The sequence below is a fragment of the Solanum lycopersicum genome, chromosome 8 (assembly GCF_036512215.1).
Source record: "Solanum lycopersicum chromosome 8, SLM_r2.1".
NCBI classification, from domain to species: domain Eukaryota; kingdom Viridiplantae; phylum Streptophyta; class Magnoliopsida; order Solanales; family Solanaceae; genus Solanum; species Solanum lycopersicum.
Genome location: NC_090807.1, coordinates 56687610 through 56703139, shown reverse-complemented (window position 1 = coordinate 56703139; position 15530 = coordinate 56687610). Strand labels below are relative to the sequence as shown.

Genomic DNA, 15530 nt, shown 5'->3' with positions numbered 1-15530 from the left:
TACACAGAAGAATGTTTTGAATAATTTTATTTGCTTTAAAATAAATAAAGAGGAGAAGATAAAAGAAGCTCGTTTGATGTGAGGGATAAGAATAAATAATCTTGGGATAAAAATAAAATAGTCTTGAGACGTACTTCATCCGTCCATTTTTATTTGTAATGTTACGTTTTTTGAAAGTTAATTTGATTAATTTTCAAAGTTAAATTAAATTACTTTAATTTGATAGTTTAAACAAAAAATTTAGATATTAAAAAATAACATGAAAAGTATTATAAATTACAATTTCTTGCTTCTCAAAATGTTAGTCAAAACTCTTATAGTTTGACTCTAAAAATAGAAACCACAACAAACAATAGTGGACGGAGAGAATATTTAGATGTCTTGTTTGGGATAACTTATCCCACCATTTATAACATAGTGATAAATAAGTTATTCTAGAATAACTAAGTCCATAATTTTGGAATAACTAATTTCCAACCATATGAAATGATGTAATTTTGTGAAAGTACATGATACTGACATGGGAATTAACGAATTTAGAATATTATTTAATGGAAAAAACTTATCTGTACCGAATGTTTATATCAATTCAATACATGTATGTCATGTGTTTAAATTTATTATTCATTTCACTTAGCTTTAATTAATTAACATGTATTTTACTCTATTAAATCACATAATAATAAAAATTACATTAATGTGATGTAAACAACCAATGCGAATAAACTTTTTCGTTATTCAATTAATGTGTGAATATGGCATAAGGACACCAAGAAATATAGTTGATTGGATACAATAATTTAAAATCATTTTATGGTAATTAAGATTGAATATAAGGTTTCAGGTAAGTAGAATTAACTACTTACTAAAATCATACTAACACACCAAATTTAAAATGTCTTTAGCCTTGAATATATATGTACATACTTTTGTAGTTATATATAATTAACACAAACATTAATTACAAGTGATCATGAAACCCTAAAATAATTATGGAAAGGGACCTAGCTAACTCCCACAATGACTTTGCCTATCTTCCACTTGCATGTCATCATCATAAGCAGATAAATTCAAATACTTGTCTTGTTGCTCACAATTAGCCCTCAAATCCCTCCATTTTGCTCTGCATATCACACACTTCATTGATCTCCTTCTGTTACTTCTCTTCCATGCCATCAAACATTCTTCATGTAATGGATTCTTACAAGTACCACAAATTCCCACTCTTTCTTCCTTGTTCATTTCTTCCAAACATATAGGACATGTTACACCCTTCTCTATCTCTATTTTCAAAACTGAACTTTTTGACCGTTCTTGAAAAAATAACTGGTGGAACCTGTTGAGACATAATATAATTAAATAACTAAAACTATATATATGCTATTCATTTTTAATATTATGATCACATACTATAACTTGATATGATATTAGAACAGATAAAATATGGGATTTTCGATGGGAAGTCTGTGGAAAATGTTGTTGATGAGGCAATTTCATATGAATATTCATATGTTTTTTGTTCGAGTCCGGAAATTAGCCATTGATTTTTGCGTCAGGACAAATTGCTTGCATTTGCACCCTGCCTTTATGTGTAATCATTCCCCGAAACCCTTCATGACCACAAAATGCATGTTTTGTGCACTCGACTACCCTTTAATTAATTAAAATAGACAATATAGGTCCTAAAGTTGATAAATTTCACTTCAAAAGAACTAACATTGGCATATTTGGTCCATGAACCTAGACATCATCGTAATAGACCTGTTGAGACATAATATAATTAAATAATTAAAAGTTGTGCTCGTGCATGTCTAACCTTTCTCGAACGTTAGGGTTTGCTAGTGATTCAGTTGATATAGGTAAGCTAAGAAGGCGTTGGAGCTCGCATGGCCTAAGAGTTCGCCGGAGAAGACACATGTCATCAACTGAGACACCCAATACACGGATGAACACGAATAGTATGTGTTTACATGGGGCGGTTCGATCAGGGCAACTGCATGATGGGGTGGAGGAGAGATTAACAGTGTATACATTACCGGTTGCACCTAAGATAAAGAAAGTGGTGTCGTAATGGTGGAGGAGGCGGAGATGGTGGCTTACTGCACGGATAATTCTGTCCGCGAGTGGTTGTGTTGGCATCAAATGGCGGCGATGGGGGTGGTGGTGGTGGTTGTTGGAAGCGGTGGAACTAGATCCAATGGATTCCATTTTTGGAAAGTTAAAGAAAAAGTAATTATTGGAATTTGGATTTGTTATGTTTTGTAGGAAAAGGAAAAGTGATAAAGATATATTCTTTGTAGAGTTGTGAGGATTAGTTAGGTTATGCGTATCACATACCTTTGACTTGGTTCTTTCTATTTCTATTGAAGGCACGTCATATATGTACCAAATTCCAAAAGGAAAACATGACTTGTAAATTTTCTTGTAGCGAAACTAATAGTGGATCAAGAAAGTAAAAATGGGACAAAAATAAGAAATTCGTCTTTCGTGATTATTCAGTTGGTTTGAACGGTGGTCATACATTCGGAATCAATATCCCTTAATGCCTTCTGCTGGGATATATACTATTAATCATATGTTTGATATAATATTTATTATAGAATAATTATTTATTCAATTTTAATAGATTATATATTCGTTTATAGTGTATGTTTACTTTAATGGTAGATGATTTAGTGCATAGAGTTTAAATTTATACACAGGGAATTAATCATCGATTCTTATAAATATATATTTTTTTTCACAATCTAAGATGAAATTTGGACATGTTACAATTGTAGCACAAAAATGATCAAGATTATATGTAGTTTATCTTGATTATGGAATGATACAGTTTCACAGCTTCTTGTGTTAGTGCAATTTGTTTGTATTGAAAGGGATCGAGTAGAGATAGTTATTTTAGACTGATTGAAAAAAGTATATTTTCTGAACTATTAAATGTACGTATATTCTTAAATCCTGATATAACTATTATGATCTATATATGTTAATTATCGTTTTGATTTATTAAAAGGTGAGATTTTGAGATGAGTCAATATGCGCGGTAGATTGGACGATAATAATATATATTGGTGAAATAATAGGTTAGTTGATTGAATCCATGTCTCGATATAGGGATTTGATCATATGCCTTTTTTAAAAAACTTATAAGTTTTCATCGTGTCAAACTTTACAAGTGAATTTATGAATTCGACACATGAAATAAGTTAATCAATGCTCTAGAGGAAACTAGTTGTATGAATTAAATTCGTCAGTAATTTTATTTATTGATTAATATCTATAATCTTAACATGGGAAATTACATGTGTTAAATGGAAATTTCAAAATAAAAGTACAATTACGAATTTCTAGTGGAATGATTTATAATTTATCATGATAAGTAATTCAATTTAATAATTTGAAATCATTTTCAATAATAGGAAGCCTCATCAACTAATTATGTGGTCCATACTATGTTCATATTTAACTAGAACTCAAATCTATTCTAAGGGGAAAAGAGAGTATGTGTCTTTCTTTAAGGAAAGAGAGAAGTACATGTCTTTTTCTATGGTAAGTAGGTGTTTGGACATGCGTTTTTACGCTGATTCCATCTCATGAGATGTGATTTCATATTCTCCAAAAAAATGATATGGAATCATATGAGAATCATATCATGATTTGAGATATTTAATACAAAAATTGATTCACAAATTTATATTTTGTTAAAATAACACCACATTTATATATACTAACAATTTATATCACTTGTAAATAAAATTTAAAATCACATCATTACTTTTTAAAATTTATTATTTTCACTTACATAAATTTTATTATTCTCACCAACACATAATCACTTTAACTCAATAATAAATTTTATGTCGGTGAGAAAAATAAATTTTTAAAACTAATGGTATGATTATAAATTGTATTTACATATGAAATAAGTGATTATGAAATATAAATGTGAGGTTGTTTTAACAAAATATAAACTTATGGATCAATTTTTGTATTAAAAATATCTCAAATCATCATATGATTCCATATCACGGTCTTTGAAGAATATGAAATCCCAGCTCATGATATGAAATCTTGAGATGGAACTAGCACAAAATCACATATTCAAACGCTGATTATATATCGTAATATGATATCGCATGATCAAACGCATACTAAAACTTGATATCTTGAAATACGTATTTAATCCTTCAATGAAATACTCCTCAATTATTCTTCACTATTAATTGTTGTAATTTTTTTATTAGTTTTCTTATATTTATTTTATATTTCAATTAATTAAATACGATCTTGTTATAAAATCAAGCTCATAAGAATAGAATCATAAAGAGAAGAAGACAAGAGAAGTAGATAGAAGAAGAGAAATTTCCTTCTTATTCAAGTGTATGTAAGTCTCATCTGTATGTCCTACAATAGTGAACGAACAATCCTATTTATAGAGTGAGAAATCACTCCAAAAGTCACCATATTAAGTATCACAATAAATAGATGCATTCTTATCCAAAACGGTTCATGAATCTAGTGAATATGGATGGTTGTTCATGTACTAACCTTATGGACTATCCACTCATTCAATGAATTTATAACACTCCACCTTGGATGTCCATAGATAATGTGCCTCGTTAAAACCTTACTAGAAAAAACCCTGTGGGAAAATATTCTAGTGAAGGAAAAAGAGTACACATATTTTTTGATACGCACTATTTGTTGCCTCATTAAAAACCTTGCCAGGAAAATCCAGTGGGAAAAAAATTCGGTCAAGGGAAAAAGAGTGCAACGCGTATTATTCTCCCATGATTAAAACATCACTTAATTTCTTGTGATGATGTTTCCAATCTTCGTACATTGTGGTTGGTATATTCTTTTTCAAAGAAAAACCACATATTTCTTGAATATGGTGTGTCATTTATCTCAACCAGATGCACTTTCGACTTGCTTCATGGAGGACTTTTATTTCTGCATAGGAACATTTGCTTCATTGATCGCCAGGATATTATTGTGCCTCCACATGCAAATACATAGCATGCTTGAGATAGAGCTTTATGCGGATCGAATAAATATTCTTCATTTGCGTAACCAATCAATTTGTCTTGGATTTCTCGGAATAGAATAAACTCATAACTATGGTCCTTCGAGGATATTCAATGATGTGCTCAACACCATTTCAATGTCCTTTTATCGGGGAGAAGCTGAATCTTGCCAGTAAATTTACTGCAAAACAAATATGTGGTCAAATATTGTTAGTAAAATGCACTAGTGCCCTGATTGCACAAAGATAGAGTTTCATCACCAAGAAACTCTTCATCCTTCTTTTGAGATCAAACTAAATCATCATTTATGTCAAGTGATCTCATAATCATTGGGGTACTCAATGAATGCGATTTGTCCATATAAAATTGCATCAAAACTTTTCAGTGTATGTGCACTGTTAGACAAATATTTTATTTGTCAAATTATCAATCTGTAGGTCAAGACAAAATTTTATCTTACCAAGACCTTTTCATAAAAATACAAGGACAATTAGGGTCATTGTTTTGTACCCTTTTCCTTCCTTGACTATTTCAATCCATATAAGGATTTTTGAAGCTTTATTGAAAAAGTTTCTTTCAAACTCTTATGTGCTTCAGACACCTCGATTGTTTCAAGGATTTTCATATAACTTTCATTGTCTAGCTAGACATTACAATTGTTGATTACATGCATTCAAGTTTTTCATATGTTGCCAGATCAAAACAAACCTCATTGCATCCACCAAAGGAGAAAACATCTCCAATAATGTCAGGATTTTTGCAATAAACCTTTATGCCCCAAGGCACAAACCGAATTTGATATCTTATGGTTATACTATCGCATAATAATTTATTTGTTCCCCACTGACATTATACCTTGATTTTTGGATTACCGGTCCAAAATGTCACTTTTCTAAGTGAAACAAAATATGCTTGAATTGTGCATTTTACTTGGCCAACCATTTATCTGTCCACACTATATGACAGATTTGAATTCAAGACCCTCGTCACAATTTATATCATTGAGCGCTACCTCATATCAAAGATACCGTCGACGTTTATTTGATATCGATTCTAACAAAACATAACTTATCGAGATCTCTTCATTTTTCATTATTTCAGGGACCTGAACCTTTTTCAAGATTTTATGAAGTGTTATGTCAATGTGCTCCTTTATAGCACTTGCCTCATTATCATGATCATATTGATCATTTGCTCCTTCCTTCTTCAAGGAATTTTATATTTGGAATCGATTGGTCTATTACGCTTCCGGCGTATCATAGACTCTGTCCATCAAGGACTTCACGTTGGAGCATTTGCAGCTGAATTATATCATAGGGTCAGTGCATTTATCTGGCAACTGATTTGCAACATTATGCAACTGAATTATCCTTTGAACTTTAAGTTCACATATTTATTTAACGAGGATCTAGATAATTCATAATTAACCTCACACATAATTTTCAGCTGTCAATCATCTCTCCCCCTAATGTTAGAAAATCTAACATTCATTCAAACCTTATTTGGAAGTTCATCTTTGTGCGTAGTGGAGCAATTAAAATCATAACCGCACATTCAACATTTATATATACTAACCATTTATCTCATATGTAAATAAAATTTAAAAAATCACATCATTACTTTTTAAAATTTATTATTTTCACCGACATAAATTTTGTTATTCTCACCAACACATAGTCACTTAAACTCAATAATAAATTTTATGTCGGTGAGAAAAATAAATTTATAAAACTAATGGTATGATTATAAATTTTATTTACATATGAAATAAATGGTTATGAGATATAACTGTGAGGTTGTTTTAACAAAATATAAACTTATGAATCAATTTTTGTATTAAAAATATCTCAAATCATGATATGATATTCTCATATGATTTCCATATCATGGTCTTTGGAGAATATGAAATCCCAGCTCATGATATGGAATCTTGAAATGGAACTAGCGCAAAATCACATATTCAAACGCTGATTATATATCGTAATATGATATCGCATGATCAAACTCATACTAAAACTTGGTATTTAATCCTTCGATGAAATACTCCTCAATTATTCTTAACTATTAATTGTTGTAATTTTTTTAAATACTTTTCTTATATTTATTTTATTATTTCAATTAATTAAATACTATCTTTATTATTTACTTTTTATTTTTATCTTTTAAAAAGAAATAGATAAAAATGACATGGTCATACTTTAGTGTTCCAGTAAATTTCTCAGCCCTATCACTACTCATCTTCTTCTTCTTCTTCTTTTTTCTGTCAAACAACCAAAGCTCAATGCGTATCTTCGATAGCACTTCCAATTCTACAAAGAAGGTACTTTTCTATTTTGGGTATTAATATTAATTTCAATGTAACTTTACTTGTTTCTGTAATTTAATGCTGAGAAAAAAGAACTAATTAATGGCAGCAGAAGGAGGAAAAAGAATGGTTAGGTGCAAGTTTCAAGCCAGAGAATTTTATTCCAGGAGTTGTAATTGGTTTCATTATTGGGTTGTTGTTGGATTTGTCAAAACCCTCCAAAAGTAATACTTTGAAGAAGACAAGTAATTTGTTGAACAGAAATCAACCTGAAAAGATTTTAACCCCAGCTAAGGCTGATGAAGAGCTCAAAATGGTTTGTTTAATTCCTTCTTCTTTTCGATTTTATCCCTAATTCTTGGAATTAGTATTTGTTTAATTTTGTAACACTTTATTTGTTCAGTTCAGGTAGAGTGTAGTTCTTAGAGTTGATTTCTCGTATGGTCAGTCAATTAATAGTAATAGTTTTTCCTCTGTCCCTCCGTGTGTTGGGTAGAAACACTTTTTAGGAACATATAAAAAAAGGAAGACACTTAAATTGAGACAGAGTGAGTAATTCAAAAAGTAATTTTTTTTTTGTTTGAAGAAAAATAGATCAAGAAGAAACAATTGGTTTTTGAGATAATAACTATTAGTTGAGTCTCTTGAAAACTTAACTCAGATTTTTCACTTCTATCTGTGCATTTTTATTACTATTTGGGGTTTGTAGTAATACTTACACTGAAAGGACATACAATTGAACAAGAGATAAAGTGAATTCTCTGATAAGTATGTTATGATAAAATAAATAGGCAGATAATAGGATTAATAGTTTTCAGAGGATTAATCACTTTCTAAAGGACAAAAAGGAGTATTTAGTTGTAAAGGTTCTAACTTTTTAAGTATATTCTGGTGGCCTTCATAATGCAAAATAAAATTGGATAGGTAAGAATCATTGGGTGATACTAACAACAAAAAACCCAGTGTTATCACGCTAGTGGGGTTTGGGGAGGGTAAGATGTATGCAACCTTCCCCTACCTTTCTTTATGGAGTAGAGAGGTGGTTTCTAATTGACCCTTGACAACTCTCTTCCTTTATCGGGGCTTGGGACCGGCATGAGCAAGCTCGCATAAATGTAGTTAAATATTATTGGGTGATTCTAGTGAGTGGAAATCTCTGTGCATTCAAAATATTGCTAAACTGTATTATATTAGTAACTTTTGACTAGGATATAACTGTTCAGCCAAAATCTTTTCCTATGAACTCTTTCAACAATAATGAATTTTCAGGCTTTGGAAATATGTTAACTATCAGATACCCTTATAAAAGTTTGTAACTATATTGCTGAAACCGATGTGGGAAAATCTTCAATTTTGATGCCTAGCACTAGAGATACTTCAACGTTATTGCTCGGCTTCTTGAAAATTAATAGGGAGCATGTACATTTTTGAGGGATTGAAAATTGTCATCTTCACCAAACACTTCGCCCAGAAAGTAAATTGAACTTTACTTAAGAAAAAAACAAGGTAACTTCAGCACGGTAAAGAAATGGATCATGAGCTTAGCTCAATCCCGAAAGCTAGTTCATGAGGAAAGATTGTCCAAATCCATATAAAGAGTCTAACTTCGCCTCATCTCCGTACTGGACATCTGGTATGTAGACAATTTTATGGGGGCCTAACTAGTGTTGCCCCCCCTTCCCCCCTCTTTTGACATATGATTTTGGCTATAACCTATGAGAATGGGAGGTGGCTCAAAGGCAATTGCCATTCATGTAATTTAGTTTTCCTAGACAAAAGGAGGAACCTTGTTTATTACTCTATATCGTGTTTCCTTATCTTGAAAACACTAAAATCCAGATTTTTTCCCTTTTAAGTTGTGTATGAGCTAGATACTGTGTGTTTACTATATTCTTCTTTTTTTTTCTTACAAAATTAGATACTGTATTGACCTCATCATATATTTAATTGTTTTATAAAATATATTGTTGTTGTTTTATTGCATGTTGACAATTTGGTACTCGATCCCTTCATCCTTACTCATTCTACGCACACACTCAGTCCCCCTCTGTATTCACACACACACACAATCGTATAAGGAAAAGAAATTGATGTTGGATCCTTCTTGTCATCATCGAAACATATGTAGTGATACTTGTTGGTCTAAGTATATGTTTTTGATGTCTCTATGTTGAATAGATTTCTACAAATGCTATTTTATGACCTTGAGATATTTAATAACAGGTATTAGTTGTCAGACAAGACCTGAAAATGGCACAAGGAAAAGTTGCATCTCAGTGTGCTCGTAAGGAACCTCTAGCATTTTGATGTTTCAATTGTTCCATGTTATTCAAGTTTCTCATGATGTTTTCGTGGTCTGTGTCAATTTAACGGCTTAATTAAACGACGCAGATGCTGCTACTGGCATGTATGCAGACCTTATGCAAAGGTATCTCTACAAGGATTATGCTCTACTGCTGAGAACAATCAAAGACATTAACCCTGAGTGTCATTTTCCATAGAAAGGACGGGCAGAACTAAGTAGTTTTACAGTTACACCAACCGCATTGGCTCTTAAGCTCCTTGCTGGTGACGTGCAGCTACAAAATTCCATTTCAGAGTGTTTGTTATTAAACTTGGAACTTTATTGTCTTGAGATCCCACTACCGATGAGCGTTCTTCTGTTAGATGAAAAAACCACACTATGTCCTGACCCTCCGCAAGCCCCTACAGTATCTGATCCGAATTACGCATTTCTACTCCCAAGTGCTTAAATTTTATGCATGTCAATATATGAAAATACGGAAATCTTTTGCTGGGAAAAAAATCTTTTCCTTTAGAGCTTTATTATTCTCAAGCCATTAAAAAAAAAAAAGAGCTGTGTTGTTCCCATCAAGTATCCAAGAAAGCATTTGGCCTGTAACAACCTGAGGATCCCATTTGTTTTGAAGATTGCCAGTTTGTTGTTTTTTCTTTTTTACTATAAAGATATGAAGTGGCATCGTTTGATAATTTATTTTGATTGAATTACCTAATGCAGTGATCGGTATCTTTTGAGGCGATGGGAGCAATGTGGACAGCCCAAAATAGTTGTTACCTGCAAGAATCAGCAAGAAATGTAAGCTGGTGATCCTACTCTATGTTTCTCTGTCCATAGACAGAACCAGCGCGCATGCCTACTTGTGAAGAATGTGTCATCATCTTTTGAAGAATGATTGGAACTGTTTTATAAATTACACATTACCTAGTGCCAAACAAGTTGAGGGCCGGTGTATGAATCAAAGTGTTATCAAAAGCAAAAAACACTAAAAAGCTCTAAAGTCCATGGGGCTTTAAGTGCGAAGCGCAGATAAAGCGTGAGTTTTAATAATAAAAGGCGGAAAGGGAGAAAAAAATACAAATATATGTATTTAGTCCAAGACTAATAATTTATATACATGAATGTCAAATTTATGCACAAAGGAATTGAAAAATAATTACATAAAGTGATATATCAATTGTTTGTTGTCATCTCTTCAGAAGAGGTTCATTGGCAAGGAAAGTATGCCTTAGAACCTTGTGACAACATTGAATTGCACATTAAGCAAGGCGACGCCGCTAAACACTCAACACGTTTTGAGCCTCACTTCAGAGATTAAGCACACTTTTGATAACACTGATGAATCATCACTGACCGTGATTCTCCATTTAAGATTGACACTGTTCTTTTATATGTTTGGAAAATGTGCTATTAGGAATAAGTTGAAGGAAGCAGCTGAGGACATTGGGCTTCCAACTTTTGTTGTTGCTGATGCGGGACGTACACAGGTATTCTTCCCAAGGAATAATGTAAAACTGATGATACTTCTGTGAAATATATAAAGAGTATATTAAGAACATGTAGGAGAGATCTAGGGTTGGCACAGCAGTAGAGTTGTTCTTTAGTAATGTTTCTTCACAATTTTAAATCATGGAAATAAAAGCATCGCAAAATTGTCAGGGGAGGACTGCATCATATGATATATGTCCCACTTTCCACCTACCTCCTCACTACTCGGGGAGAACTTCATTCATGGAATAAGCTATTTTATTCAAAAAAAAGAAGAAGTAGATATAAGACTGAGTTATAGAGAAGAGAAACAGTTTCAAAATACTTACTACTCCCTCCGTTTCAAAAATGATGGCCTAGTTTCACTTGGAACGTAGTTTAAGAAAAGAAAGAAGACTTTTTAATTTGTGGTTCTAAATTAAAGTTATGTTGAATGTACCAAATTACACTTCAATCTTGTGGTCTTAAACATGTCACGTAGAAAGTCAAAGTTAAAGTGTTGCCAAAAGATGAAAGGGGTCATTCATTTTTAAACAGACTAAAAAGAAAATAGAGTCATTCTTTTTTAAACGGAAGCAGTATTAGAATCCTGTGAATATTCTATAACATATATGTAAATACAGTAGGTAGCTTGATTTACTCCTATTATAATGAAGTATTGATTTCCGTTAATTTTTTTTTACATGTAAACTTAATTATTTAAACCCCAATAGCTTGAGTAAATAATCAATCAGAGTTCTCTCTCAAACTCTTGTTTTCTCACTTGGTATTAGAGGAACGTATCTCACCCAATGTTGGCCCCCCAAAATTAAAATTGCCTACGCACAAGATGTCTAGCCTTTGGGCGTGAGGTGGGGTATTGAAGAATGTGAAAAGTCTCACATTGGTAATGAGATGAGTGGTCTCCTCATAAGGTTTGGGCAATCCTCCTCCCTTTGAGTTAGCTTTGGGGTGTGAGCTAGGCCCAAGACCTAATTTTTCATAGTATTAGAGTCACGTCCATCCCAACTCATGATTTATCGATATCACGCCTCCCAGATTAAAAATTGTCCAAGTACCAGATGTCTAGTCATGAGCGTGAAGCAGGGTATTATGTCCCACATCGATGGAATGAGGAAAAGTTGAACTACTTATATGGACTTAGACAATTCTCCCCTCATGACTTAGTCTCGGTACATATAATTTGTATGCACCAGTTTGAGGGGGTGTTTAAGAATCCCCTAAATATTCTACAACATATATGTATTTACCATAGGTAGCTTGATTTGCTCCTATTATAATTGGGGATTGATTTGTAGTAATTTCCGGTCCTTTTTAGGGAATGTAAACTTAGCTAAATCTCAATAGCTTGAGGGAATAAATAATCAAGTTGAGTTCTCTCTCAAACTGTACAACATATATAGAAGTAAACGATCTATATAAGCGAGATCAACTATTAGGATTAGTAGTTATTAGTATTACACTTACATTAGGTCTGTTGTTTGTTAGGAGACTTTTTAGTCTGTTGATACTTGTATATTCTTGTAGGGGCAAGTGTTGATCAGAGAACTTCTAGTTTTAATGAACTAGCAAATTGCATCAATAGAAAAATTATCTCGTGTTGGGCTTAGGCTAGTTAATTGATTCACTAAGAATATCTAGAGACAAGGGTATACTACAGTATCTCTTGTTGGCAGCTCTCATTACAGGCATGTTATCTCATTTTTTTCATTACAGAAGATGAATATGAGGTTGTGATTATGTGGGTTAAATAGTAAACCTGGAGAGGTTCTTATTGAGCTGCTTCTTGAGTAGAGTCCTTTTCATTCTCCTTTTTTTTTTGTGTGTGTGGGGACCAAATGGTTCTCTTGCTTGGAAGCTTAATACCAGATGCTACGATTTTACTGGTGCATGCTGATGGATAACTTCTTGCTTGTTTCCTGTGCGATTGACAGTCCTCAGGACTTGCTTATGTTTTTTTGGAATTTGTATATGCAGGTCGCATCAGGCTCAAGGACAGTTCTTGCAGTTGGACCAGGTATACTTCTAAATTTATTTGTTTATATTGGTATGTTTTTTCCCTTTTTGTTATATTCTAACGCTTTATAACAAAACTAGCTTGCTAATAATATATTATATGTGGTCATACTTCTACTGCTCTGTTTATTTTCTGATGATACACTTTCCTGTATTTTGTGGTACTGAATTTGTATCAGTTAGACTGTTAGAGTCTGGAAATTTTCAGGTTTTTATCAACGTATAATGCTCGATTCTAATTGGTAATCAAAAGAATGCTCGATTCTAACTAGCCTGTTCTATGGCAATCAAAGTAAACCTCTGCACATCCTAATTGCTCTTGTTTACAGTTGTTTTAAGGTAAAATTCCGTTAATAGATTATAAGATGCTGCCAATTCCACCACTTAACAAAAGAAATATTTGGAAACAACTTGTTTGAGGAATGTTAAGAAATCTTTTCAAGGTATAGATACCATGGTGCCTTTGATAAAATTAAGTTTTGGATTTGTGCACCTTTCCTACAAATCAAATACTTATGAATTCTATTATTCTTGAGGTTCACTACTGTCATTTTGTGAGATAGCATGCTAGCTCGGTTGGTGTTTGCGCACAGCTTATACTCAAATCCCTATGGTGCTATGCTCAAAACTTATTTTTCTATTGAGCAGGAAGCAAGTCAGCCGTAGATTCAGTGACCGGGAAGCTGCGCCTGCTTTGATGATATTAATAGCCCCATATCAGATTTGCCATAGTTGTTGACATGAGGAATTGATAGATGTGCTAATATCAAGATAACTAGCTCACTTAGTTCTATTTTATTTCTATGGAATGCAGTACATAAACTTGTTCTTGCCTTTCAGTTCTCAATTTGTATGTATATGTCACTGCTCCATATTATTATTGTCTGCATTTGTTGTCAAAGACATTTCATGCTTCTTAAAAAGTATTCATTAATCATTTCAGGTATCTAATTTTTTCATGTTTGGTTTACATTGATTTCAAGCATTGTTAACTTAAAATCACTCGACACCTTCAAAAACTCGTTGTCGTTGATATTGAACTTTGCATAATTTACTGGTTAAAAAAATATTGTCTATCGCCCTATTATAGTCAATTTAAAATCTCTTACTAACCTTCATTTTTCTATAAATTGCATCGAGAATTATATCATTGTCCAATGTAACACGATGGACTATGATAAATAACTATAATGAGCATTATTGTCATCATGAGCGATTTCACTGTCCAGTACTTTTTTTGTCTCATTTTATATGATTTTTTATTTAGTTAGTTTAAAGAAAAAATGGCATATTTATATATTTAGTAGTACATATAACTTTAAAGTTGTTATGAAACTATATAAATTTAGAAGAAGAAGAAAGTAGGAAGAAGAGAAAAGAATTCTTATTTCTCTTGACTTATATTCAGGATTCATATATCTCTCACAAATCTTATTTACAATGAAGGAAAATCTTTTATTTATAGGAAAAACCTTACTTGATCTCCAAGTAAGATTCCTAACCATATCCTATAAAGACTCCACATAATTAGACATTCACTATAATACAAATTGTTTATAACACTTCCCCTTGAATGTCGGTACATTATGTGCCTCATTAAAACCTTACTAGATAAAATCCAGTGGGAAAAAAATCTAGTAAAGGAAATGAGTACACATATCTAATAATACGCATTATGGATGCCTCATTAAAAACCTTACAAGGAAAACCCAGTGGGACAAAACCTTGTGAGGGAAAAAGAGTATATCGCGTATTAACTCCCCCTTATGAGAACATCAATTCAGAGACTAGAATCTTCATTTTCCAAGCTTATGCATCATCTTCTAGAAAGTTGTAGTTAGTAGAGACATGGTGAATAAATCAACTATAGTATTACTTGAACAGACCTCTTACATGTTGATATCACCATTCTTCGGAACTCATGAGTGTAGAAAAACCTTGACGAAATATGTTTCCTTCTATCTCCTTTTATGAATCTTCCCTTCAAGATCAAATATTTCTGCAAGTTCCTTACTTTAACTTCTTTAAGCACATAATCTATTGCCTTTTGAAAACTCTTCAAGAGTTGCAATTCTAGTTATCAACTTGCATAACAATATTTGTATATGCTTCATGCATTTTGAATCGATTTAATCCTTATAAAGATTATAAACAAGTTCTCCAAAAACTTGCACATACTTTAGATTTTGAATCCTTCATGACTTTTCATATTAATTTTGTCAAGTGATAACATCCAATATTAAATGTATGATATATTCTAGTGACTAAATTGCAAGTGAAATGAGTTTTATGCTTACCAAGATACATCATTTCACTTTTCACTTGATAATTATTTCTACAGAAGCATGCTTTGATAGATGTAGAATTTATATTCTCATAATCTTTTACAATATTG

General features: G+C 32.2%; 2 protein-coding genes across 3 annotated transcripts; one reads left to right on the top strand and one right to left on the bottom strand.

Annotated features, from left to right (window-relative positions):
* Positions 1 to 877: 877 nt before the first annotated feature.
* LOC101252908 (uncharacterized) lies at positions 878 to 2338 on the bottom strand. The gene is made up of 2 exons (XM_004245113.5): positions 1817 to 2338; positions 878 to 1336 (listed from the first exon to the last, which is right to left on the bottom strand). Exons 1-2 carry the CDS (start codon positions 2206 to 2208, stop codon positions 1009 to 1011), a joined length of 720 nt encoding a protein of 239 aa, XP_004245161.2. The 5' UTR covers positions 2209 to 2338; the 3' UTR covers positions 878 to 1008.
* Positions 2339 to 7189: 4851 nt separating this feature from the next.
* LOC101252611 (uncharacterized) lies at positions 7190 to 14072 on the top strand. Of its 2 annotated transcripts, none has more exons than XM_004245112.5 (8): positions 7190 to 7347; positions 7442 to 7648; positions 9556 to 9616; positions 9724 to 9760; positions 10352 to 10429; positions 11046 to 11118; positions 13097 to 13136; positions 13784 to 14072. In XM_004245112.5, exons 1-8 carry the CDS (start codon positions 7210 to 7212, stop codon positions 13831 to 13833), a joined length of 684 nt encoding a protein of 227 aa, XP_004245160.3. In that variant the 5' UTR covers positions 7190 to 7209; the 3' UTR covers positions 13834 to 14072. The 2 variants fall into 2 exon arrangements, with proteins under 2 accessions (XP_004245160.3, XP_010325080.1); XM_010326778.4 differs by having other exon boundaries at positions 7212 to 7347; positions 7445 to 7648.
* Positions 14073 to 15530: the final 1458 nt, after the last annotated feature.